The sequence below is a fragment of the Fusarium oxysporum genome, chromosome XII (assembly GCF_013085055.1).
Source record: "Fusarium oxysporum Fo47 chromosome XII, complete sequence".
NCBI lineage: Eukaryota > Fungi > Ascomycota > Sordariomycetes > Hypocreales > Nectriaceae > Fusarium > Fusarium oxysporum.
The window spans coordinates 2,130,141-2,155,519 of NC_072851.1; the positions used below are offsets into that span (position 1 = coordinate 2,130,141).

The following is a 25,379-nucleotide window of genomic DNA, read 5'->3' on the forward strand; positions in this document are numbered from 1 at the left end:
AATGTAGACTTCGTCCGGAAACTACCGGATTTACACTCAGCCTCAACCTTGGTTACCTCCCTTCCCCAGATGTTAGACTAAACACATTCAACCAAAGAATGTACAGCCTGGGTTGAAATGCAGCAGATCGCAAACAGAAACCGGCGGCCTGGGGCTTTCAGGCGACGCCGTGTCCCGGGCAGTAGAGCACACCAGGCTTGCCTCCACTGTAAAGATAAGAAACTCAAGGTATTTCGACTGTGGTTTGCATTGGTGATAGGTATGATGACGCTGAAACGCCGTAGTGCGATGATAGAGTCCCGAGCTGTGGTAACTGCGAGCGGCTGGGCATAAGTAAGCGTTATCCACAAGGTCAAGGGCATCTAACTGATGACAACAGCTTGCTTGGTCTTTGATGCACAATCCAAAAGATCACGACCTCGGAATTATCTTGAGATGCTCGAGGGACGCGTCGCGAGCCTCCAAAGTCACGATCAAGCTCCCTCACCTCAATCCACGCTAGTAGCAGCAAGCAACGATGAGAGCACGTCATCAATCCCCTACACACCCGAGGGACGAGATGCCACCAGCGACTTGTCTTCTAGAGTGGGCATGCTTGACTTTCGCACCACGCAGACGGAGCCGCAGTACCTAGGCTCTTCATCTTCATTTGCATTCTCCCGCATCATTAACCTTTCTCTCAGTAGCAACCTCCCCACTGCGCCTGCACTGGCTCACCTCAGCGATAGGCGCAGCTCGCCGTCTCCATGCCTGCTACCAGACTATGACGTCGCCGTTAAGCTGAGTGATGCCTACTTCAAACATATCCATCCCCAGTATCCATTCCTACATGAACCGACTTTTAGAACTTGGGAGGCAATGCTCTATGATTCGTCGCAAGACTTTACTGAGACTGGGTTCTCTTTCACACCGTTATTCTTTCTCAATATGGTAAGTCGTAGCCTCTTGTCCGTCGTGATCCGTTAGATTACAGTACTGACGAGCCCTCACGTTCCAGGTATATGCTGTCGCTGCGCTACTCTTACCAAACACTCAGTCCTTAGCCGGCGTAAGTTATGATTTACCCTCCCCAATGGCGTCAAGTAGTGGTTAATTCGGTTTTCTGTAGCAGCTTTACATATCTGCTCAACTATATACCGATGTACTATCGAAGGATAATATTGAATCCATTCAAGCTCTGTTGTGCTACGCTATGTACTCTCTCCGCTCCCTTGAAGGACCATCTTTATGGTAGGACTACCCATGTACTCTCGCGGGACGATGTTGAATCTAGGTTTAGGAAAATCTCTGGTCTGGCACTACGACAGTGCATTGAATTAGGGTATCATCGCGGAGTTAAGCAGTTTGCACCCGCCGCGAACTTACTCCAACAGGAGATGCGCAAGAGAGTTTTCTGGGTCGCCCAGGGTATAGACTGCACTGTTGCTGTACGGCTGGGGCGGCCTTTAGGTATTCCACCTCAAGAAATCGATGCTGAGGTACTAAATCTCCAATTAATACTTTATTATCTCAGCATACTGATGAAACACCTGCAGTTCCCGTCAGACGTGGATGACTCTGCTATCACTGACACTGGTATCTTGGGCTCTCCAAGAAACCATTCCAGCCAGCCAACAACATCGATGTCTACCGCCATTCACGTATTCAAGTTACGTTATCTCTGGGCTCGCATACACACATCACTGTTTTCAGACACCGTACGCCTAAGCATTGACGATCATATGTACCATGCTCGAATCGAACAGCTACGAGTAGACCTGGACACGTGGTTGACAAATGCCCCTCAAGCACGACCCCATGAAAGTGATGACTTGTCTATATTTGCCAAAAAAGCATGGTATGAAACCAATTACAGCCACACAATACTTCTTCTCTATAGGGGTCAGCTTGTAGAGTATAAAGAATCACTCCAGAAGATCTTCGAGGACTGCATCGAGGCGTCGAGAAACATCTGCCAAACATATCGTCGGCTGTACATAGGCACGGCTATAAGGTACACATGGGGTACTCTGCACTGTCTGTTCTTAGCAGGATTGACTTACTTGCATTGCTTATGGACGTCACCGGCAGCATGGGACTCAATTCGACCAGAAGATGTCAGCAAGACATGTACGGATTGTACAATGGTTTTGGTGGCGATCGCTGAGGGCTGGCAAGCTGCTGCCCCATATCGTGATACGTTTGAAGCTCTAGCGAGTCGTGTCATCGCAATGGTATTCAACAAGAGCCGCGCTGTGCAGGCATCTTTTCCTCCTCCCAGTGTGGCTGAAACTAGGGAGCCAGATACATGGGGTCACTGGATTAATGATATGGCAAATACCGGAGTTCTGGAAGGGGTCGATGGACTTTTGGCAGGATTCATTGGCGATTTAACGACACAGATTAATTCATAAGGAAGGAAAGTCTCGGGTTTTATTATGATACTAGAATGTTTATAGCATGATTTAACGGTTCTGTCGGCATATGCCATTCGGACCATCTTGAGCCAAGAGAGTTGGCTGCTGTAGTCGGTTACACTACTGATTCGTCGTATTCTTCCGGGCGGCCATTCTACAAAGCCGAACCCATTGACAGTCTACTCCACTTGACTTTTGTATTCCTGGCAGTCCTCGGAATCTGCCCGGTAGCATCTCACTACGGCTAATGACATAGCGGCATATCGATTGATTGGTATAATTAATTATGGGCACGCTATCTCTATGTATGCTAAGGTTCACTTGTTTCTCTTTCTCTTACAATTCATCGAATCCTTCTGCATCGGGTATTTGCTCAGGATTGCTACAATGGTGAACAAAATCGACATTCGTCTATGGGTGATGCATATGATGAAAATCAGCTCTACGCTTGCCGGTCGGGACAAACTCATCCGTCTTGTACAATATCTTTCTCGGTTACAAATTCTGTTCTTGCTCAACAACAAGCGTTCATCACGGCCCAATCTAGAGCGATGGAGAAAGCTCGTCAGACACCTTAATTCAACACGTAAACTTCTCCGTGTTGGCAAGGCACCGGAATACGTTCAAGCTGCAGTTAATATTATCACGATTGATAAAGCCGACCACTTCTTACAACATCTTTTGTCTCTTCGCCAGCTTCTGCTTGCCGGTTATATAACTTTGGATAATGTCACAGTTCTTGATAGTCTTGGAGTCCATCCTTGGAAAACTGCAAGGCGAATCCAAGTTGAGGCATCACGGCTGTGGCTTGGTGCCATCATTTGCGGTCTCGTCTCTCAATTGTATTTTTTCTACAACCTGAAGCATCTTCCGGATACTAAGAAAGCCTCTAATAGTGCGAAGATCCTCCATTTGTAAGTACCCTATACATAGCAGTCAGCACAGTTGAGGGGCTATTGTACTAGACCTGTGTATTGACATCATATTCTACCTTAGCAAGCATGCGGCCAACACATTACAACTCTTGAACGCCTTGTTTGACTTGCCTATCGCATGTTCTGCTGCCAAGATCTTTAATTTCAGTGATGGCGTTATTAGTGTTTGTGGGGCTGCAAGCAGCTTGGTTGGAATTGCAAATATTTGAAAGCGTTCTGAGGACGCTGAGTTTTCACATTGAGAGAATAAATAAGGGTGTGTTAAAGAGGGCCTTAGGGAACACGATTATGTAGGATACATAATTGTCTTGTACGTTAAAAATAAAATCTGTGGTCCAGAAGCTAGTGAACATTTTCGGAAAGACTGGCTGAAAGCAGACTTCTATGCACATTGTCCTTACACACTACAATTCTGGAGATCTTGAATAATGGTGTGCTGATTTGAGGGCTATATAAACTATACGATATTGTAATGTCAATGAACGGTAGCTGCAAAGCCTTCTAGATCATTGAATTATGTCGTTCTGGGAGCTTAGAGTTTTGCATAACTCTTAAACCGATCCATCCGATAGTCCTTGAGCATTTGATCTTCGATGCCGTAGAGAATCTTCTTGGCTAGGAGCTCGCCAACCAGCGCAGCATTCGTGACGCCAGAGTGCATCACAGCCAGGTCAAGCCCTTCCAAGCCCGTGGAACCGAGAATGGGATAGCCATCCTCCGGGTCAGGTCGTACACCTACAGTATAATGACCAAACTCAAGCCTGTTTCCATCCTTGAATGTCTTTTGTACCTGGTTGAAAAGATCCTCTGCTGTTGCTTGCGGGTCATCGCCGGGCTGTCCGCCAGCGAAGGACGCGCCGAAGACTATGCGCCCATCGAGGGTCTGGCGCATATGCAAGCCTGGCAAGCGGAGCAAGGTATTCAGGTATTGTTTTTTAGTCGGTGCGGTGTTAGCAAGGAGACCCTCACGACCAGTCAAAGGAAGCTTGATGTTCTCTGTTGCCAACAGTGGAACACTTCCAAGACCAGCAGCCAGAACGACGTGGCTGCCACGCACGTGCCCAGAGCCCGTTACTACGCCCGAGACTCGCCCTTTGTCGTTCTTCAGAAATCCAGTAACACTCTCTTTAAGCACCTTAGTGCCGAGAGATTGGGCGTGAGCGATGAGCTTCGCTGCAGCGGCGTATGCTTCGATAGTTCCCTCTTCAGGAACATGAAGGCCCCATTTCACCAAGGAGAATTGGGCCTCATCGACTTGCGACTCAAGTACAGCAAGGTCAGTTTGTTCCAGACGCGTAATGTTTGTGCCCCAGAGACGCTGACGTTCGTAGAATCCTTCGCGCTCTTCAGGGGTTCTGTCGCAAGCCAAGACACCACCCCACTGGATCGGGAGATCCGGTAGCTCTTTGCCCATTTCAACCCAGCGTGCCATAGAGCGACGTCGGAAATCATAGTAAAACTTTTCCGTTGTACCAGCCGCGTTGAGCCAGCAAAATGACTTGGGAGTCGCGACGCCGCCGACTGTCTCTGCAATAAGAATGACTTCCTTCTTTTCCTTGGCTAAATGCCAGGTAATTGAGGCACCAACAATGCCGCCGCCTATGACGATGACTGGAGCAGATTGAGCGTCCATGATGTCTCGTTAGTTGAGGATGCGAGTTAAACAGAGTTTTTGAAAAGTAGGATATCGTGCTGGTGTATTTCTGAATTTGATAACACGCTGTATATTGTTTCAGGCTGTTCTTTATACTTGCTATAAGTAATTAATACATTATAGTGGCAATATCCTGTTCTGCATTGGTGGCTCTCGGGAACTTAGCTTAGCCCGGAAGAATACGACGGGAGATAAAACTGGAAAATCATGCCGGAGACAGAATCGGAAGAATACGTCGGAAGAAGCCAGAAATGGCAAGCTTGCCACTAAACTTCTATAACGCTGCTGAGGGGATTTAGCTTAAGCTTGATAAGCCGCATGCCACATCTTATCTCACCGCTGTGTCTAAGCGAGCTGAAATTAGTAAACATGAGCTCTTAACTATAAATCTTGTTGATACTTCTTTGACTACCACTACGTTTTGTTACGGGCTCTTGTATAGGCCCACTTTGTAGGGTCAAAGCTCCACTAAGCGCAAAAACTCAATTAAGTTATAGATGCATTATGAGTCATGTCGAATCATAGCGTTAATTATTATAAGAAATTGGAATATGGGATTATGCGAAACCCATCACCTTACTCTAAGCGATAGCTTTAATCGCTGTTGAATTTCCGCACTCCCACTTATTTAAATACCCGCTCCATTGCTAGTTCGATATGAAAGCATTCCAGTTTCTCGGAGTTGAACAGGGCCTTCAACTACGAGATGTTCCCGTCCCCACACCCGGCGTAGACCAGGTGTTAATACAAGTCAAAGCCGCAGGTCTCTGCCACTCAGACACCCATGTCCTGCACGGCGGCGGAGCAGCTTGGATGTGCAAGCTACCCGTGATCCTAGGCCACGAGGTTGCCGGTGTTATTGTCGAGCTGGGCGCCGCAGAATCATCTTCGACCACTCCCTTCAAAGTAGGCGACCGCGTAGCCGTCGCCTGCGTAGGACATCCTATTCAAGAGCGCAATTTCCAAGAGGCGCTCGGCGTCGGGTGCGATGGAGGTTATGCCGAATTCGCTGTGGCTCCCGTTAAGAATCTGGTAAAGCTCCCGGAAGATGTCGGTTTCCCCGAGGCTGCCGTGGCCACCGATTCCGTTGCCACAGCCTACCACGCAGTTGTCACAGAGGGCGGTGTGACCCCACATTCAACAGTCGCTATCATTGGCTTAGGAGGCCTCGGTCTAAACGGCCTGGCCATTGCGTCTTTGAAAGGGGCAAAAGTATACGGCGTTGATATCAACGAAACAAAGTTCGACCAAGCTCGAGGTGCTGGGGCCATCGAGTGTGCAACAAGCCTGGACGCCTTCTCAGAAAAGACTTTCGACCTCATCGTCGACTTCGCCGGCACACAGAAAACGGTTCAAGGTGCTATCTCTGCTGTCAGGCCTGGAGGCACGGTTGTACTAGTTGGCTTGGCGAGCCAAACAGTCCAATTTGCAACCACAGACTTGGTGACCAAGAATGTGTCACTCAGAGGTTCAACTAGCGCTAGCATTGCAGAGTTTCGGGAGGTGCTGGCATTGCTAGCTTCAGGGGACTTGAAGCCACAAATTGAGGAGATTCTTTTTGCAGATGTCGCAAAGGGACTTGAGTTGCTTGGCTCTGGTAAGGTGGCTAATCGACTGTATACTATTCCATGATTTATAGGCCTTTGGGCTACGGACCTACTGTGGAGAGAGCTCTAGTCCTAGAACTTTGCAGCATGGGTTCCGCATTCAGCAGGCCGGCGCCTAACTATACATCTTCTTAAGTGTACGCGATGAGTGCTTGGAGTTGCTTCAGTATTAGTACAGTCAAGATAGATCACTACTGATGAAGAACATAATATGATATATAATAAGCAAAACCAATATCGGATACTAATGTAACTAGCTGGACTACTTAGATGCCTTTACAGGACCACAAAAGTATTTGCCAAATTTAATATGCGTAAAATAGTCTCTCCTCGTTGTTCGAAGCCCGAATCTTGCGATTCTCGCGAATGAGCATCCATCTTAGAACCCAGGCCAAGACAGCCGATGCAGCGGAAAAGGCGGCACTGCTGGACATGGCAACAGGGTACATAGGCTCATCTGAACTCGGCCAGAGATACTAGATGATGTCAGTCGCAGTTAAACGCCAAAAGTTTATGATCCTACCGGAGTGTAAATAGGCCCAAGCGTGGCAACCGTGTTTGCTAGAGCGAGAGATATAGCTTTCTTCTCTCGGGTCTGACCGCATGTGCTGGCGACCCAACCGAGGATAACACTGTTACAGGCGTAGACACCGCTGGCAAAGACGCACATTGCGAAGTATCGGGCGCCAGTATTGTGAACGGTACAAGCTAAGATGAAGCCAAATACAGCCATGACTTTCGCGAGGGTAATGTGCCACGTTCTTTCGTTCATCCGGCCTGTTTGATGTTAGATGACGCTCAAGAAGCTTCGTTGTAGGGAGCTTACCAGAGTTTGCGGCCCATGCGATGCAGACGATACCTGACACGATGTATGGGGGACAGGTCAGAGCGAGTGTCGTATTGCGATCAAAGCCAAGTGTTCCAACGATAGTGGGGAAGAAGTTCTTGAAGTTGCTGGCAGCCATGTGGAAGTGTTGCATGAAGACGAGGACCCAAAGACGAGGGTCCTTACAGGCATCAATCAGTCCAGCAAAAGTCGTCGTGTTGGTTCGGATCTGAACAGTATCTGCGGCAATTCGCTCGTGGGCCAATATCCTCTCTTCTTCTGTGAGCCAACGGGTGTTGCTGGGCTCATCTGGCAAGACAAAGGCTGAAGCGAGGGAGATAACAAAAGTGATGATGCCCTGGAGAATGAAGAGCCATCTCCATCCGGCTAGACCTGCAACGCCGCTCATCTCAAACACGCCAATTGCGATAAGTCCTGCAAATGCAGTTCCGCAGATGTTGGCTGTGAATAAGATGGAGATACGAGTTGCTATCTCTTTCTTGGTATAGAAGATCGAGAGGACGTATAGAGCGCCTGGGTAGAAAGGGGCTTCGGTGACGCCGAGGAAGAATCGCGTAAGGACGAGGCCTTTGAAGTCATGGCAGATTGCGGTGAGAGTGCTCACAACAGCCCAGAGAGCCATAGCGCCGGACATGTAGAGGGAAGGTCGGATTCTAGTCATGAGCATGTCTGAAAGGTCAGTCAGCGGAAGGAGAGGGGTAGCGAAATGGTGCTTGCTTACTGGAAGGAATTTGGCCGAGGATGTATCCCACAAACAGGATGGAAACACATGTTTGATACTCCGTAGAAGTCAGGTTAAGCTCCTTCTCCAAGCCATCCAGACGCGCAACGGTAATGGCATTGCGATCGAGGTAGTTGAACCAGTACATGATCCACAGAATCGGAAGAATAATCCAATCCAGCTTCTTCACCAGCTTGATTTCAGCGGGATCGATTTTCTTGTGTGTACCGGTTTCATCAACCGCCGAGAAGATATGAGTGTCATGCTTCTCAAGGTGATCAGAATGTCCCTTTTCTTCAACATCAAGGGCTTCAGGCTGGTTCTTGTCTTGGGCATTGGACATGTTGTAAAGAGATAGACAGAAGTTATTGAGAAGATTAAACTTGAGATGTGATGACCCTCGCTGGAAATGCGAATGGGCTGCCATTGATATAGATACTTGTCCGACTCCTGAGTTGTGGCGACGAGTTGTCTTGCTTGGATTACCAGTGCCCTGGTTACCCCAGATTACCCCGCGTTAGAAATCGCACTATTTTTTTTGGTTGGGATTGAAGGAGGATGGCGGCTCTGAAAACAAGGTTCAGCCTTAGCGTTGTAGTGGCTACTTGGCTGTTGAGGGCGTTTTGCTGGTCAATGTGGCTAAGCATCTTGGTAAATTATGTCACTACTACTGTCTGTATTCGCCTTCACGAGAGTCCCAAATGTTCCAATCCGATAACCCCTACCTCCAAAACCTCTTTGATCTTTGAACAGGAAATGCCCAGCTGGACCCTTAGAGCTGTCATATCATATGCCTTTTCATTAAGTCAGGATCGTTGCAAAAGGATTCACGGATCACAATTTCGGTTAATCTTTTCCATTTGGCTGTCTCGGCCAGCCACGCCTTGCCGCCCTCGCACGCCGGATAGAAGCGGATGCCTCCGGACCGTCATGGTAACCGGGGACTAATGATCTGGAACGTCGGCGGACACTCATGAATGACGGGCCTCACGCCATGCGAGACCATCGAATGCCGCCACAAGGCTATTGAAGTACCTAAGCGAACCTTGAGCTCTGGAAAAGCACACGAGATAGTCAAGGCCCACTACTAATTAGAAACAAAGGCAAATGTTAATCAATGTTGTCTAGTTTAAGCAAAGCCTGTCTCTCCCTGCACCAGCTCGGGCAAACTCCACAAGAAGTTTAGAGCGTCGATATCCAGTCCAAGAGCAACTTGATCACATCCTTCGCCAAAGGGAGCTATGCTCGAATCAAATGGAAGAGATACCCATGTATCTCCCATGTCAAAGTTCATCATTGCCCCATCCTCTCCAAGCTGTTGAGAATCCAGGCCAGACAAGAATGAGTTTGGACCATCAATGCCAGTATCTCCTTGAGCCACATTCCTAGGAATTGAAGCCCGCCCGCTGTGATTACTAGAGCCTAGACCTCTGGACTGGGTAAGGTGAGCCCGAAATTGTGCGGTATGCTTCTCGATGAGATCTGCATATCTCAACGCAAAGTCCATATCATCCGCAGGGCAGTCTTTGAGTATCGATGTGCATTGATCTAAAGTGTATAAAGCGTCGTTTACGTCGGTATGGGTGGAGCCAACGCTGAGAGCCTTGAGAAGAAATACAGAGGAACTAATGACGCTAATCTTGACACGGGCTGGGGCGTAGGGGAGATGCTCCCGAAAACCACTCATAGTTGCGATATGCAACACCTTTTTGGTGTCAGTGATGACATCTTGTAAGAACTTGGCGTCTTTGGGAGTTATAAACGCCGATAATGCTTCGTCAGGGTTCGTGGCGGCGGCTGTGAAGCCAGCTGAGGAGGCCCTTGATACTACAGCTTGTATGGAGATGGCGCCTGTACATGCTTTGAGATGATGGAACTCGACTGACAGGGTATCTCTCAGAGACGAGGCGATGTCTTGTGACTACATTAGTTGATGAACGGGTCTGAAGCTAGAGAGGGAATACCTTGGCTCATGTTGTCAAACTTTTCTTGCCATTTTGAGAGAGACAAAGAAAAGTGTTCAAGGAGATCTACGTAGTGATCTCCCAGTACTTGTGTTTGGAGGTGGGTTGCCGAATGAAAGAACATCGAAGATGCTGTACGCGATAGTTGGGTAAGTTCTAGACTGAGATCCATATAAGATATCCAGGACTGGTCAATCGGTTCAACTGTTTCTTGCATGGACAGGCGAGATGCAATCACAGAAATGCCTTCTGGAAACACAGAAGGGTAGCCAAGTCTAGTGGCAGTCTGGGTCAGATAATTGTAGAGGAGCTTTTGAGCTCGACGGCCACGAAGCACCTCACCACTTGCAGCCTGGTTTGCATCTCCCAGCTGACCTGAGAATATTCCGAGTTCATACGCCAAGTTGTTGGCCATACCCAGGAGCATCCATGACATTCTGTTTGCCCTCTTGGCGGGCTCAAAGACATCTTCTCGCCAGCGAATAAGAGGAACTTCGTTGTTGATATGCTTGCGATTGACTCGATCATATCCAGGCGTGACAAGTAGACCATCCCAGCCGTCTGTTTCAGGAGGGAGATGTAAAGCACGAGGGTGCCAATCGGATATCAGAATCAGGCTCTCTATGGTACCGATCGTTCTTGTTTGGGAGGTAGATGTTTTCTCCTGGCCTAGCACGATGCGTCGAATAAGGACTTCACAGTGACTCCAGAGGCGCTGGTGGACGTAGTGACTTCTGGATGTACCGCCTGCACCTGGCAGTGTGAAGAATCGGGATGAGATCATAAGCAGGGTGCAGCATAGCATGGCTTCCCTGTAAACGAGATGTTCATGAGATGCATGGCTGCGGAATTGGTCAAGGACGACAGGGGATAGTGGAGCAAGCTTTTCGAAGAAGCTATTATGGTTAGTGCGTGAATCGAGCGTACAGAGAGCAGTGGACTCACAGGTCGATGTATGTGACAGCTTCTTGGGCCGTAAACCAGCCCTGACGGACGAAGCGACACTTGTCCCACATATCTAGACAAGCATCATCTGGCTCTGAAAGGGTTGTGATGGTGAACCCGACTCCATTAGACCCACCAGATACGACTTTGGGACCGTCGGACTGAACGTGGCTGGCTGAAGGATGGCCTTGGGATGGTGCTGAACCAGCAATGCTATGCTGTCCTGCAGCGGTTGACAGAAAATCCAGTGCATCATTAGTCCCAGTGACTATTGTCGACTGCACCCGATTGTACAGTGGATGATTAGTATTATTTGGCGACGAATTAAAGCCAAGATCTTCTGAGGGGGATGGATTCGCTGCCTGAACGGTTTGAGTGGCGGGCGCGGCGTCCACAACATTCCCACGAGTCCATTTCGGGGCATCGCGGTGCTTGGGAGCCCTGGGCCGGCGATCAAACCGACACTCACGATGTTCCCTGGCACATTTAGCGCAGGGAGGGTTGTCTTTGATGATGCATCTTGATTTGCGTGCTCGGCACGAGACGCATGCGACATAGCTGCGTTTGAACTGTCGGGTACTGCTGGAATGATCCGGGCTCTCCATTGCGGATGGACGGTCTGTGAGAGAGTGAAAGTGATAAGCGGAGAAAATGCAACGAATTGCTGAATTGAGCCGGGGAGGATGATTGTTGATGGTCTGGGGTTGGGAAGTGGCTGACGAGGGGATAATCATTTCGGGGCCGGTAGTATCCGTGTCGGTCCGCTTGTATCCGGCCTAGTCCGGTATCTCAACGGGCCGCCCTAGATGTGTCAGCCCGCGACGCAACAATGACTGCTCGCAGGCCTGTAACCCCGATAACTAAGGAGGACCTGCCAGACCTAAATACATGTTACAATTACATACAGTGATGGCCCGGACTGCCGAGTCGGCACCGGTCATCGGCAATCTGAACAGAAGCCATCGTTGAGGGGAGAGGGGAAATCGTGTATAAAACATGAATGATAGTTTAATCGACTGGGAAAACAGAACAACAAACAACAGAGTAAGAAAGGATTCACCAGTCAAACATATTCAACTTCACAAGTCACAATTCAGTAAAGTCGCCAACATGTCCAAGTCCATCGTCAACACCAAACCCTACCCTTTCCACTTCGAGGCAAGCGAGTATCCCGCCATCAAGCCCAATGGAAAAGGAGTGACGGTTGAATACACCAACTGTCGGGGGGCAAGACCCTCCCTGCAAGCTTCCAAGCTCAGAGCCATGGTGCAAGAGGCGCACGGGGATCCCTCCAAGATTCTCGCCAATGTCTGCAGCTATGATGCCTTGAGTTCTCGTTTATGCGAGGAGGCTGGATTTCCTGTTGTCTTTCTGGCTGGGTACCCTATGGCGTCTGCATTTGGACTGCCTGATACAGGGTATATTGCTTTTGGAGAGGTTGTCAACAAGATCCAAGAGGTAGCCAGGGAGGTAAATGTTCCTATTCTGGTAGATGGCGATACTGGTTATGGAAGTCCGATGAATGTTCGCCGAACGGTCCAAGGGTATGTCATGATCCGATTGAAGGATGAAATGAGGTGGCAACTGACTCGATGAACAGATTTGCACAGGCTGGAGCTGCTGGGATCATGCTCGAGGACCAATCGTGGCCAAAGCGTACGTCAAGACACCCTCTCAACAAGAGCATTGTACTAACCTCAAGTGAACAGGCTGTGGTCACACTGCTGGGAAAAGTGTGGTGTCCCGAAGCGAAGCCTATGCTCGCTGGCAAGCCGCTGTCGACGCTAGAAACGAAGGCCTGGACATCTGGATCCTCGCCCGCACGGACAGTCTGATTCACGGATACGACGAGGCACTTACCAGGGCACGCAAGGCCATCGAGATTGGTGTTGATGCCGTATTTGTTGAAGCACTCCCTGATCGCGAGTCCATGGAACGTCTTCGTAAGGACCTCGACTTCCCAGTGGTTGCCAACATCATTGAGGGTGGCAAAACACAGAACCTCTCCGCCAAGGATCTCGCCGAACTCGGCTATAGCATTGTCTGCTATCCTTGGACTCTCGTTGCTGCTAAGCTGAAGAGTATAAGGGAGACACTGGAGAACATCAAGGGTTCTATGACGGTTGGGAAGCCTCCTGTTGTTCTATCGTATGACGAGGTTTGTGAGGGTGTTGGATTCAATAAGTACTTTGAGATTGAGGAGAGGTATCAATATGAAGGACGGGCTAATGGAGCCAACGGACACCAGTGGAAGGATTAGATAGTCGGGTTGGAGCCACGTTAATCATGGATACAGTAGAGGAAACCGACTCAATTAAAAAGACAGTATCAGTTATTCTAAGTGAAAGAAGCTTCCATCGTCCCGCATAATTTGTTCTGTGAGTACGTAGAACGATAGAATCAGCAGATAGCAAAGTATCTCGAACTACCCTGTTGCTGACCTTATGATAGTGAAGGCGACTTGGCTCAACATTTCACCAACCATCATTGCTTATCGCCTCCATTGAACAGAGCCTACATATTCGCTGAACGTACATCGCCCCGCGTCCCAGCCACTGCAAGGAGCATTTCTGCCGATCACCAATCATAAGGTGGAGCTGTGATGTTGCCGGCCGGGGCCGTTGTGGTGCAACATGGGGAATGGCGCTAAGACCGGGTAAGGGCGGACCGCCATGTTACAAGCAACTGAGGGGGATGGCAAAGGTCAACCTCACTACGAGCTGGGCTTGTTTTGGAATCCTGTATCCTCGGTTGAGGTTCCGATGTCGGAAGCTTCTTCTACTCATTGAAGTGGCCCTTGGGCTATTTAATTGCGAATCTTGTGATGTTGACTGATCTGTCCAACCAAGCAACTCTAAACCCTGAACATGCCTCTCATTAAAGATCAATTATCATTCCGAATAGGTCTCCTACCAGGAGACGCACACGGCTCGCAACTTGCATCATGCGCTGAACAAATCTTGCATTTGATCGAACACGTTAGGCCAGATGTCGCATTCCAAATATCCCGACACGATTTCGGAGGCGTGGCGTTAGCAGCTGGGCATCTGAGCGCCCTGCCGACCTCCACACTGGAAGCATGCCGCCAATCCGATGCTTCCATCGTGTGTGCCTGCGGTGATTCAAAGTACGGCATTGAGCCGGAAAACGGATTGCTGGCACTTCGACGAGAACTCGGACTCTTCGCCAATATTAGACCTGTCAAGTTTCCGTCTGACTCGCTTACACCACTCAGCTCTTATAAGCCAGAGTCAGTCGAAGGTCTTGATATCACGTTCTTCCGAGACTTGACGGGTGGTGCTTACTATGGAGAGAAGCAAGAAGCGGGAGAGGATGGTGAATCATACGACACCACTAGCTACTCTCGCTCAACCATTGAGAGATTGGCAAGGCTAGCTGGCACATATGCTATGCATTTCAACCCACCAAAGCGAGTTCACTCGGTCGACAAGGCAAATGTCATGGCGACTTCACGATTATGGAGATCTGTTGTCACGGAGGTCTTCAGCAATGAGTACCCTCAGGTTCAGTTGGACCATGTTCTGGTTGACAACGCAGCTATGATCTTATCATCAGATCCCCAAAAGATCAACGGAATAATCCTGACGGAAAACATGTTTGGTGATATCCTCTCAGATCAAGCTAGTGGCATACTCAAGTCGCCAGATATCTTGTCATCAGCCGCTGTATCCACTATTTATGGCAAAGGCAAGGCACCTGGTGTCTTTGAGCCATTCAACCTCAAACCAAGAGATGGCGAAGTAAACCCCCTTGGTATCGTCCAATCAGTTGGGTTGATGCTTGAGACGTCTCTTGGTTTGAAGGCTGAAGCTACGGCCTTATCAAAAGCTGTTCGGCGAACTCTCGATCCCATTGATCAAGTTGGATCTGACACGAGGACGACTGACCTAGGTGGTACAGCTTCACCAAAGGTGTTCATGGATACCCTTTTACATAATTTTGACTACTACTTGGAGGCTCTGAACTCAGCCGACACTGCATCTTTCCCGGTATCTATCTCGACACCATTATCACCACAAAGCAGCACAAGCGCCCGACCTATGGGAGTCATTGAGAAGATCTTGACGCATGCTGGCATTGGTCTGACCAAGCCATATGTCGAGACAGGAGATATGATCTGCGTCAAGGTCGATTGGACGCTCACATCCGAACTCCTCTGGGGCGGCATGGAGAAGACTTACAACCAGATGGGACGACCTCGTCCATTCCGTAACGATCGTCTCTGGCTTGCAGTAGACCATACCGTGGACCCACGCACAAACCATCAGCCTCGTCAAAAGGGTCTCATCGCCAAAGCAGAGCGCTTCAGACGAGAGGCCAAGATCATCGACTTTCTTCCCGCCAATACGAGCATTATGCACACTGATTTCACTCGTGAACGTGCTCAACCTGGTCGCGTCGTTGTTGGAAGTGACTCACACACCTGTTCAGCTGGGAGTATGGGCTCTTTCGCTGTCGGGTTTGGAGCAGCTGATGTCGTCATGCCCATGGTCACTGGTGAGACCTGGTTCCGCGTGCCTGAAGTTTGCAGGATCAATTTCGTCGGAAAACTTCCTTTTCGAGTTGGTGGCAAAGATGTCATTCTACATATCCTGGGTCTCTTTAAACGCAACACTATTGCATTTCAGCGAGCTGTTGAGTATGGCGGCCCCGGTCTCAAGGAGTTATCTATGGATGCTCGTTTCGCCATTGCAAACATGACAACCGAGTTTGGGGGTATGGGTACTTGCTTCGAGGCTGATGAAGAGACTTCAGCTTGGATCTCACGTCGAAAACTCCCCGAGCATCGCGAAGGTGGCCTTTTCTTCCGTGCAGACCCAGACGCTCAATATGTCGATGTCAAGACTATTGATCTCTCAGAAGTCCGCTTGACCATGGCGCTGCATCCGAATCCCGATGATGTTGTTCCAATTCATGAAAAGGCCGGTATGAAGCTTGATGGATGCTTCATCGGTGCCTGCACAACAACCGAAGAGGACCTCATCGTCGGCGCTTTGGTGCTTGAGGCTGGGTTGTACGCGGGTATGCGGCCATCTCGACACGGAAAACGCCGCGTCACGCCAGGAAGCTTAATCATCATTAAGAACCTCGACAAGCATGGTCTGTTGGATATTTATAGACAAGCTGGCTTTGAGGTTGGCGCACCTGGCTGCTCCTACTGTGTTGGGATCAATGATGTTGATGTCGCTGGCGAAGGAGAGGTTTGGCTGTCCTCTCAAAACCGTAACTTCAGAAACAGAATGGGGAAAGGAAGTTTCGGCAACATTACTTGCGCGGCTGCTGTAGCTGCCTCAAGCTTTGACATGGTTGTCACGGATCCCAAGTTCCTGCTTGATCAGTTGGATAGTGCGAAGCTTGAGAGGCTTGTCAGTGGAGGGAGATCCAGTGGGCCCCAACCAGTATTAAGGATTAGCGAACCGAGACCCGAGATGTCATCGAACTCTGTATCCGTACTCCTCAGCAGCAGCGAGTCTCATGTTAGAGCAACTACTCCGAGGATCATTCGATCAAAGGTGCAGCGATTTGGAGAAAATGTTGATACGTAAGTTAAACGAGATCTCAATTCGAACGACCTGGACTGACAGCGACAGTGATGCAATCATCCCTGCTGAGTTCATGCCAGGAGTTGACAATGCTGATCTGGGAAGCCACTGCTTCCAGTACTTCCGCCCAGAGTTCAGGGACAAGGTCACGAACGGTTCAACAATAATGTAAGTCTCTTATTACGCATCAGTCTGGCGGACACTAACACGACACCGTGTTGCCGAACACGGCTTTGGCAGTGGATCTTCACGCGAAGACGCAGTGAGAGCCCTACAGGGAGCAGGTGTAGAGGCAGTAATAGCGAAAGGTTTCGCGTTCATCTGTACGTTCTGCCTTGCAAGCAAAAAGAACAATGGCTAACATATCCAGATGAGAGAAATCAACTGAATATGGGATTATTCAGCATAAAGATTCAAGAGCCCAGGTTTTACGAGCTTGCGCGGGAAGACTCAGTCATCACCATCAACAAGGATAACAAGACAATCCATATTGAAGGCTCAGATATAACCTTTCACTATATGCAGTCTGAAGTTGAGGAAGCTCTGGTCGAGTCTGGCGGTGTTCTTCCGTTATATAGCAAGCTTGGGAAAGGAGTATTTCGACATCTAACGGCACCTAAAATCAAGGGAGGCAGTAGGGCTGGCCATGGCAATGGTACTGATTCTTTCAGTAGCAGAGGGAGTGCAGATATATCTTGGTAGTTGTCGGATGCAGTATTTGGTGTTGTCATGGACACTATGAGTGTATTTCTTGCATACCTTAACTTGACTTTACTGCCATGACGACAATCCCATGTGCCGAGCCTGGCTAGTGGCAGTTGTGGTTGGATCCCACCAATCCCAAGCCCTATGGTCGAAAAACCACAGCCAAACCCCTTGATCCTCATACCGTAAAACCTTAGACTTCCTCTTAGCCGACATCCGTGTGATTTTGAACGGGGGCTGCGGTCCCCTCATTTCCAGTTCACCAAGATCATAGTCATCTGCCGTCAATGCTGGATCGAACTCAATGACTTCAACGGATTGCTCTTCGCCTTCGTGTTTCGATACAGGATCCTTGTACACGTATATAACGCCATGGTAGCCAAGATATGCGCCCTTTTGTGATGAAATAAGGCCAGGGAGCTTGCCATGGGGCTCTTGTTCAGCTGCGTATTGGACATCCTTTCCCTTGTCCTCCCAATTTTCATAAGCCATTTCAGCCTCTCTAACGTGCTCAAATACATCGTCGCGAGCCTTGAGTTCGTCCCGGTAATGCTGGGCGCAGTCGGCATCACTGGCCCCAGGGATATGGAACATTTCGAATCGAATGGGATCACCCTCCCCGTTCCGAATATCTGTTAAGAATTGCCTCATTTCCAGATCATCTACAGAAAATTCTGGATGGACGAAATAGAGAGATAGGCTTGGCAGTGGTATTAGGATGTTTCTTGGCGGGTGGCTCCAGATCATCTTCGCTGGCCGACCTGTGTGATCCGCAAAGTTGACAACATAGTGCTTCAGTGCAGAAGACTTGAGTCTGACCATTGTAAGTAAACTGTGGGTGGGTTAAAGTGTTTATAGATTTGCTTGAGTTGAGTTGGCGGAGATTGCATAGAGGATTCTGGCAATTTTAACTGGGCACAGTCACATGACGAGCCTGCAGGCAGCAAACAGAATGGAAGAGCAGCCATATTATAAGCTGCTAGATGCGCTGCAAGGATGAAAGAAATAGCTCCAAGTGCCATCCGATGGTTTACGTATCCAGTAAAACAACCGAAAGTCTGCCAGCCCGAGACGCAGAAGCTAGAAAGTCAGTAATTAATCCGGCAAAAATGATAGTAGAATATCCCCTTATCCCTATTTCCCTTTTCATCACCTTATCAAACTCGCAGTTGAGGACATTGAGGAAGTCCAACTCGTTCACATGTTCATGAATTGGCTTATCCCAAGACCCCTTACCAGGTGAATACAAAGAACCCATGTTACCGAAGTCATGCTAGCGCTGGAGGGCCGAATGGTATTGAAGATTTCAAACCAATTGGTTACAAAACACATAGTTTCTGAGATGAAATGGCTCTAGGCTTACCTGACAACATTAACCTTAGGAGGCTCGCACTTCTATTTAATGGCGTGAGTGGTAGAAAAGGGCTTTTCTTCAAGAGGCCGAAGTTACATCAGCGGATCAGGGCAATAATCGAGTAACCCGTGTTATGCAGCGTAAGGTAAGTACTAGGAGTATGCATTGTCTATTACAGAGGCTGATATTTTATATAGAGACTGTTGGAGTGTTTTACTAAATAAGACGCGGTGAGATTTGGCCAAGATTCACCGAGACCTCTTAATACATGGAAACCGTTCTGCAACTGTTTCATGAAAATTCCATGGGAACAGGATGCCAAGTACAGCAATGGCGAGCTCCGTCACCCCGATCGCACTGCTGTCTAGCCCTGATAATTTACTTTAGCCCAGTATTAATTTAATACTAAGCTTAGCTTACTTATATATTCTCAGCATGAATTGCATCATGTTTCTCATTGTCATGTGCATTGCGGATTCGTTCAGCCAATGCCACAGCATCTTTTGGCAAATTCCTCTCAATCTTGACTGGGTCCCAGATGCTCTTTGACTGGATAAAAATATCATCAATCTCCTCCAAAGTACGACCCTTGGTTTCCGGATAAAAGAGCAAGATAACGATAAAGGTAAAGAGAGTGATACAGGCATATACAATGTAGTATCTGTATCCAATGTTCTTCAAGGCATGAGGGGAAACTTCAGCAACAAGGAAGTTGAATAGCCAGTTGGCGCAGGCACTAATGGCGGTAATCTGGGCGCGGATGCTTAGGGGTGATATTTCGGCAGCATACATAAAGGGGAGAAGGAAGAGGCCGACGGGGAAGAAGAACATAGCTACAAAGTAAAAGAAGATAGCAGCTTCACTCGCAGACTTGTTAGTTAGGTCAGACATGAGACCTGCTAGCGAAGTCTGCGCAACACACATGCCCAAAGCACCAGCCATGAGTAACTTGCGGCGGCCAAACCTGTCAATAAGCACAAGAGCAAAGCCAGCAGCGATGAATTGCCAGACTTGCAAGCATGCAGAGAAGATGCGAGACTCTGTAGGCGAGTAGTTGAGCTGCTGCTGGAAGATGGTTGTGGAATAAAAGGTGACAATGTTTATCCCAGACATCTGAGCGAGGATGGCGAGGCCAACAGCGAGAACAGCGCGATGAAACTGGCGCTCGGGTCCCATGGTGAAGATAGATACCTTCTGGTTCTGCTCCTCGATATAGGCGTCGCGGATGAGGGAAAGCTCCTCGCTGATGACCACGGAGTCATCGGGGAGGTCCTCGAGGGCAGCCATGACCAGAATCGCTTCCTCGAAGCGATCTTGTTTAATGAGCCAGCGAGGAGACTCGGGTAGAAACATGACGAATGAGGTGATGATGATGGCGAATATGCCTTGGAAGGCGATAGGGAAGCGAAAGTTGACTTGGTCGTTTTTGACGAAATATAGGCCAAACTCCATCCACGACGCAACTACAATTCCGCCAATGGCAAAGAACCCTTGCAGCAGAACACGGCGACCACGTTCCTTGGCACTGGAGCACTCAGACACCCACATGGGGATCGTAGCAGTCAATGCACCCACCCCGAGACCTGTGATGACTCTGGAAGCAATGAGCTGTCCAAGGGAGAATGAACTGCTCTGTATCGTGACACCAGCAATCACGATGCAGCCTGCAATGAATATTGTACGACGGCGACCAAGAATATCGCCAAGAAAGGCACAAGACAGGGCTCCGATCGCGCAGCCAACTTCATAAATAGCCACGGCAGTACCTGAAAGAAAATAAGAAGGCCGGTCAGCAGCCATAGGAGTAAAGGGGAAGCCTGACTGATAGTCGAAGCGTGCTAACCTTCGATATTTGAGTTTTTGATCTGAGGAAACTGGTGCTTAAAGGTATCCAGGGTCAACAGACCGTTCATAACGGCTTGATCATAGCCTTGGAGAGCAAAGGCCGTCGCTGCGACTATACTCAGTAAGGTGCTGAGAGGCTTTCCCCGAAGACCGAAGTAAGACATAGTAGTACAGTTGAAGATAGTCTAGAGAGACAATTTGCTTAGAGATAAGAAAGGAAACTAGACAGGAATAAGCGACAAGAGTCAATTTATGGGCGGTGCTTATAAGCAAGGCGAAGAAACAAGATCTCTGTGATCTGTTTCCTGCTTATCAAGCTCTCAGAGCAGCCTACACCGATGCAAGAATAGAGCGCAGGGCTACATTGGTATATAACAGCATTACCCCAGGTCCGCGGAGACCCCATAATGAAAAGGCAAAACCCGGAGAACTGAATCTGACGCTGTACCCCGCAGTTGGCATTAATTGGGGATACTATGTACCCCATATGCCGTTATTGCCGCTTTGGTGAGTGCCGCGTGGTCCCGGCTAATACGGCAACAACCCAGATGTACAAAAAGTCTGTTACCATAGGGAGGTTATATACTTATCCAAGTCAAAAGTCAAACCAACTTTATACCTCAGATAATTCTCGACTCATGTCATTCCATTAGGAAAAGTGCTTACCTTTAACTTCCATCATTACGCGCACTATGCGGGGCTATCTGTTCCAATCGAGGTGGTGGCCGACCGCGCCGGGCAAATGATATGCTACGATGGTATGCAATGCCCACGGATTTAGTCATTAAGGCACGTGTCGAGCCGTATAGCCGTTTAAAGTGCTGTACATCTTGATTCTCCAGGAGCACAGTTACATGCTAAGATTGCGTTGACTAATTCCTTTATGTTGAAGTACAACAGTTCATCCACCTTGACAACTTTTCCTAGCCCCCGAAATTTTCATCTTACATCTTTTCACACCCATCATTTCTTCCAAGCTTCCGCGTTCTCACTCTGCATTGAATATAAGACGGGGAAAAGTATAATATAATAATGGAAGTGCCGAATTGGTCATTGGCAATCGAAGAGAGACCTTTTTAGCTTAGCTTTAGACTCAACATGAAACAGAGGCCGTAAAGTAGGCCTGATACCTGAGACATCAGCTCTGGAGAATGTGCAATGCTTCAGTGCCCGAGGGATTCTTTCACCACCATTCAGGCCCTCGCAGTCAGCAAAGAGCATGGGAGTCGTTGAATGAAAAGATGAAGGTTCTCCATAAAGGTGAACCCTAGTTGCCAACCGGTCATTAGCAGAAGAGATAACAGGTCAGGGCAGCTAAATTCTACTTTCAGCTTGAGCGCGCTCGATTAGAATTTTAATCAACGTCCTCATCCCGGTACCTAATAGATATACATTAGATTGGTCTGATACTTGGCTCAAATGGTATCAGGGCTAAGACAAGATTTACCTGTCTGGCCAATAAAGGAGACTAGTTGCGGGAAACGATCCTCAGACTCCTCGCTCTGACTCTCGCTCATAAGGGCAGCGAATTTCCCGTAGTCTTGAAAGACCTGTTGTTGGGACGGGTCGCGAACAACGCCGAACCAAGTTGTATCATCATCTAACTCGAGGCTCTTCTCGTGATCTGCATCTGAAGTACTGGGTTCCAGGATACCTCGAAGGCGTGTGATAACATGAGGATCCGACTTCTCGTGTGGTCGACCGCCCCAGCCAGTGGCCCCATCGGCATGTAGAACCCAGGTTGATCAGCAACAGATGTAGACATATCAGCGGATGAGTAAGAGCGTGGGGCTTCAAGGAGACTCGAGCAAAAGCTTAGAAGTCTATAGCTTAGCGAACGTACTTGGCCCTCTGAGGTTAATCCTCCCAAGCGGAGTAAACTTCATCCATAGCTTGCTAGGTTGGCTTGCCTAGGGCCCTCGCCCTACATAGGTCAACGGGTACATATACTACAATGGATAATAGAAGAGTAGGGTTAAACTTTTAGGCACCGTAGTAAACATCACCCCACCCAGAGAACACTGCGTCCGTCCAACCAATAATCATACCTCTCAGCCCCGGTGCCTGCAGCTTCGCTTGACAAACTCTCCCAACAGTGGCTCGAGGTTCCTTGTGGTATATCCAGACGGCATCCGTAACGCCTGCTGGTAGACGTGCAGCATTAAAGACGCCAAACGCGACAAGAATCACCAACATCAATGTGCCTCCGAACATCGTAAACCACGGCCTCTGCATTTCGACGCCCCTACATCGCCTGTCTCTGGCGCATCTCATAAGAACCATGTCAATAGCTTGAAGAACTAGGGCGGCTCCTAGACCGACGATCGTGCCGGTTAACCAATCTCGCTGCTGTCGTGCAGGTAGGCTAATACAGCCAATGCCGTTACTGCTGCTGCTAGTAACATTGTATTTTTCACAGTTACCAGTAGTAACCGCGATTGCAAAATCGCGGAAGGACGGCGAGCACCATTTAACCGTGAGGTTTGCAATATCTGCTTCGCCTGTGGCTCTTACAGCAGCGACAAGGCCGTATATCTGCAAGATAACCAGGGCTAAGAAAAGCGTAAAGGCCGCTAAACAGACAAATGAATGTGCCAAAAGATTGTTTTCTGCTTTCTGATCGGCACCGTCGTGGCAGCGCGGTGGAGGGGTTGGTAGGCGGTTAGGAATAACCGGCCCCCCGACGATCCCCACATCGAGTTGATCCCCCCGTGGCGGTGGCAGTTCTATAATATATATTAGTGCTACTAGGAAGGACAATAGTATATGGTGATAAGCATGCCTGGCATCTGTATATTCTGTTGTGGCCGTTCAGGCCCCGATACACTATGCCCACAAACGGCAATTGCAACCCATATCGGCCTCAAGAACGCCGCTATAGCGCCGCCCAGCCTCCGCAGAGTGTGCTCCTCGATGATAAGCACTACTATCTGCATCATGGCGCCAATATCCAGCATAAGGGTCAATGGCATCCAAACCAAGACTTCCCCTGCATCAAGCCCGGTGCTCAGGTAGGACTGGATACATAGGGCAACGCTGAACAGTGCCAGACCAAGAGCGAGGTATTGGGCAGACTCCCATCTTAAAGCACGTATGATGCATGCAGGCAGGTGGAAGAATAACAGGAATAAGGCGTAAAGCCATGGAACCAGAGTTCCCCCGGGGTCTGGCCGCAAGTAAGTGGGCGGGCAGTTGATCCCATCGACGAATTGCCCGAACTTTACACCTGGGATAACAGTAGAGTTTGGCTTAAAATTACAATTCATAATGACTGTGAGGGAAGACTGGTGGCGACAAAGCCTCATAAAGATGTTGGGTTCTACGCTCGCTTTATAGACGTGTCACATACCGTGCAGCTGAGTACCAGTGATTTAACACCTGGTATGAATTGCAAATTTGGATCTCTCCGTTAATCTGCGGCGCAATCTGGAGCTACTGCTCCGGTTGGATTGGCTGAAGCCAAACTTGAGGCTTTTCTCCTGCCTGCATTACGCCCGGCTCAGGAGCCTGCCTATTCGCCTAGCGACATTTCATCAGCCTCAACGTGTAGTCTTCCAGGACAACGCATCCAGCCGTGATTGAACCGCTAGGCAGCGACGTAGTTGGCTGTTTCAGGGATGACGGATGCTGAGGTCACGTTAACGAATTAGCAATGCAAAATGGAGCCTGCGATAATATACACTGAGTTCCCTGATGGTTAGGTAATATCTATGGGAAAAGACCAATAGAAATCCGATGGCTTTTTCGAACTGTTCACGCTATGAGCATTATAGGAGCGTTGAAAAAGAGGCGAACGCCATGGCGGCGGCTGAGTCTGGCGGTGAGATGGATGGTGACATCTATCAGATATTGTAATTGTGATAAGGCCTGATTAGGTTTGATTTGTATGTAATTTTTAGCGCGGCGCTATTAGGTCAGGGGTCAGGTTACATTTTATTTGAAGGCCTAACATACTGTACAAAGGACCATCAGAATCCCGCCGGGTTGTCTACTTTTCGTCCATGCCAACGTCGAGCCACTCCGACGATTTCCCGGATAATCACGCTCAGATTCTACGCTTTTCGACCCTGCACATGGATATGGTACTTGGGTAGGGCCTAGAACCTGGCCCCAAGCTTTGAATCACTCCGCAAGCTCCGTGACTGGGAAAAGCAAAGTATCTCACTCCTCCATCTATTTGCACCAAAATAAGAAGTCACTTATTTCATACGCTTAGTTGCATAATTTAACCAGATTACTGACTCCAGTTACATATAGCAAAAACACTAAAATACTATTACAAGAAATATAATAAATTATTTATCCTGTAGCATAACGAATTCGCCCTATCTAACTATAATGTTATCCATAAATATAACTTCTTCATCTTTAAACGATTCTACTTCTTCGGAATCACTTTCTTCATTATCCTCATCTATTTCCACTCCATCAATCTCAAGGCATAGCTTTTGCCGTACTACACGCCTTTTTTAACAGCTTTTTTAAAAACCTTAGGGACTTCTAATCACCCAGATTTCTTCGCAAAGCTGACCAATTCCTTAGATTCCCTCATTTTCAAGCACATCTCGCGGTAGAGGCAATATCTTATCCCCTGTAACGCTGTTAACGACATGCAATTTCAGTGTTAAGTGTTTACTCGAATTCGTGTGCTCTGCTGATGCTCTCTGAGCTATCTTTAAGTCTAATTTCGAAAACGTCCCTTCTGGTCTTTAAAAGATCAAAAGCGGCGAGTTTATGTTATATAAGTAAGCCACTGGCCGCAAAATTAACCTAGTTAAGGCCTAGGATTTGTGCTTCTTGCCTGGTCAATGGATTGAAATGCGTATAATTTTCGGCTAGATA

General features: G+C 48.5%; 11 protein-coding genes across 11 annotated transcripts; 5 read left to right on the top strand and 6 right to left on the bottom strand.

Annotated features, from left to right (window-relative positions):
* Window positions 1-85: 85 nt before the first annotated feature.
* Window positions 86-2,408, top strand: FOBCDRAFT_193874 (fungal-specific transcription factor domain-containing protein). The gene is made up of 7 exons (XM_031194138.3): window positions 86-228; window positions 285-333; window positions 380-930; window positions 998-1,048; window positions 1,109-1,230; window positions 1,280-1,478; window positions 1,536-2,408. The coding sequence occupies exons 1-7, from the start codon at window positions 118-120 to the stop codon at window positions 2,391-2,393; spliced, it is 1,941 nt and encodes a 646-aa protein (XP_031030759.3). The 5' UTR covers window positions 86-117; the 3' UTR covers window positions 2,394-2,408.
* Window positions 2,409-2,783: 375 nt separating this feature from the next.
* Window positions 2,784-3,540, top strand: FOBCDRAFT_246256 (peroxisomal biogenesis factor 11; the record flags this gene model as incomplete). The annotated part of the gene is made up of 2 exons (XM_059610750.1): window positions 2,784-3,310; window positions 3,393-3,540. The coding sequence occupies 2 exons, from the start codon at window positions 2,784-2,786 to the stop codon at window positions 3,538-3,540; spliced, it is 675 nt and encodes a 224-aa protein (XP_059468240.1).
* Window positions 3,541-3,783: 243 nt separating this feature from the next.
* On the bottom strand, window positions 3,784-4,964 carry FOBCDRAFT_254769 (FAD dependent oxidoreductase; the record flags this gene model as incomplete). The annotated part of the gene is made up of 1 exon (XM_031194139.3): window positions 3,784-4,964. One exon carries the CDS (start codon window positions 4,962-4,964, stop codon window positions 3,864-3,866), a length of 1,101 nt encoding a protein of 366 aa, XP_031030760.2. The 3' UTR covers window positions 3,784-3,863.
* Window positions 4,965-5,559: 595 nt separating this feature from the next.
* Window positions 5,560-6,652, top strand: FOBCDRAFT_234757 (chaperonin 10-like protein). The gene has a single exon (XM_031194140.3). It carries the CDS (start codon window positions 5,643-5,645, stop codon window positions 6,615-6,617), a length of 975 nt encoding a protein of 324 aa, XP_031030761.2. The 5' UTR covers window positions 5,560-5,642; the 3' UTR covers window positions 6,618-6,652.
* Window positions 6,653-6,897: 245 nt separating this feature from the next.
* Window positions 6,898-8,503, bottom strand: FOBCDRAFT_150705 (major facilitator superfamily domain-containing protein; the record flags this gene model as incomplete). Its single annotated transcript, XM_059608354.1, has 4 exons — window positions 6,898-7,068; window positions 7,116-7,369; window positions 7,419-8,092; window positions 8,196-8,503. 4 exons carry the CDS (start codon window positions 8,501-8,503, stop codon window positions 6,898-6,900), a joined length of 1,407 nt encoding a protein of 468 aa, XP_059466458.1.
* A 770-nt stretch (window positions 8,504-9,273) lies between these two features.
* FOBCDRAFT_193880 (uncharacterized protein) lies at window positions 9,274-11,625 on the bottom strand (the record flags this gene model as incomplete). The annotated part of the gene is made up of 4 exons (XM_059608762.1): window positions 9,274-10,074; window positions 10,125-11,020; window positions 11,070-11,347; window positions 11,539-11,625. 4 exons carry the CDS (start codon window positions 11,623-11,625, stop codon window positions 9,290-9,292), a joined length of 2,046 nt encoding a protein of 681 aa, XP_059466459.1. The 3' UTR covers window positions 9,274-9,289.
* A 554-nt stretch (window positions 11,626-12,179) lies between these two features.
* FOBCDRAFT_149795 (Pyruvate/Phosphoenolpyruvate kinase-like domain-containing protein) lies at window positions 12,180-13,329 on the top strand (the record flags this gene model as incomplete). The annotated part of the gene is made up of 3 exons (XM_031194143.2): window positions 12,180-12,613; window positions 12,670-12,725; window positions 12,779-13,329. The coding sequence occupies 3 exons, from the start codon at window positions 12,180-12,182 to the stop codon at window positions 13,327-13,329; spliced, it is 1,041 nt and encodes a 346-aa protein (XP_031030764.2).
* Window positions 13,330-13,936: 607 nt separating this feature from the next.
* Window positions 13,937-17,243, top strand: FOBCDRAFT_150590 (uncharacterized protein; the record flags this gene model as incomplete). The annotated part of the gene is made up of 3 exons (XM_059608350.1): window positions 13,937-16,632; window positions 16,676-16,801; window positions 17,159-17,243. The coding sequence occupies 3 exons, from the start codon at window positions 13,937-13,939 to the stop codon at window positions 17,241-17,243; spliced, it is 2,907 nt and encodes a 968-aa protein (XP_059466460.1).
* A 76-nt stretch (window positions 17,244-17,319) lies between these two features.
* Window positions 17,320-18,195, bottom strand: FOBCDRAFT_325129 (uncharacterized protein). Its single transcript, XM_054707928.2, has one exon. The coding sequence runs from the start codon at window positions 18,158-18,160 to the stop codon at window positions 17,405-17,407; it is 756 nt and encodes a 251-aa protein (XP_054563903.1). The 5' UTR covers window positions 18,161-18,195; the 3' UTR covers window positions 17,320-17,404.
* A 917-nt stretch (window positions 18,196-19,112) lies between these two features.
* On the bottom strand, window positions 19,113-20,701 carry FOBCDRAFT_149364 (general substrate transporter; the record flags this gene model as incomplete). Its single annotated transcript, XM_059608313.1, has 2 exons — window positions 19,113-20,458; window positions 20,536-20,701. 2 exons carry the CDS (start codon window positions 20,699-20,701, stop codon window positions 19,113-19,115), a joined length of 1,512 nt encoding a protein of 503 aa, XP_059468241.1.
* Window positions 20,702-22,520: 1,819 nt separating this feature from the next.
* On the bottom strand, window positions 22,521-23,803 carry FOBCDRAFT_282718 (uncharacterized protein; the record flags this gene model as incomplete). Its single annotated transcript, XM_059611622.1, has 2 exons — window positions 22,521-23,263; window positions 23,365-23,803. 2 exons carry the CDS (start codon window positions 23,801-23,803, stop codon window positions 22,521-22,523), a joined length of 1,182 nt encoding a protein of 393 aa, XP_059468242.1.
* Window positions 23,804-25,379: the final 1,576 nt, after the last annotated feature.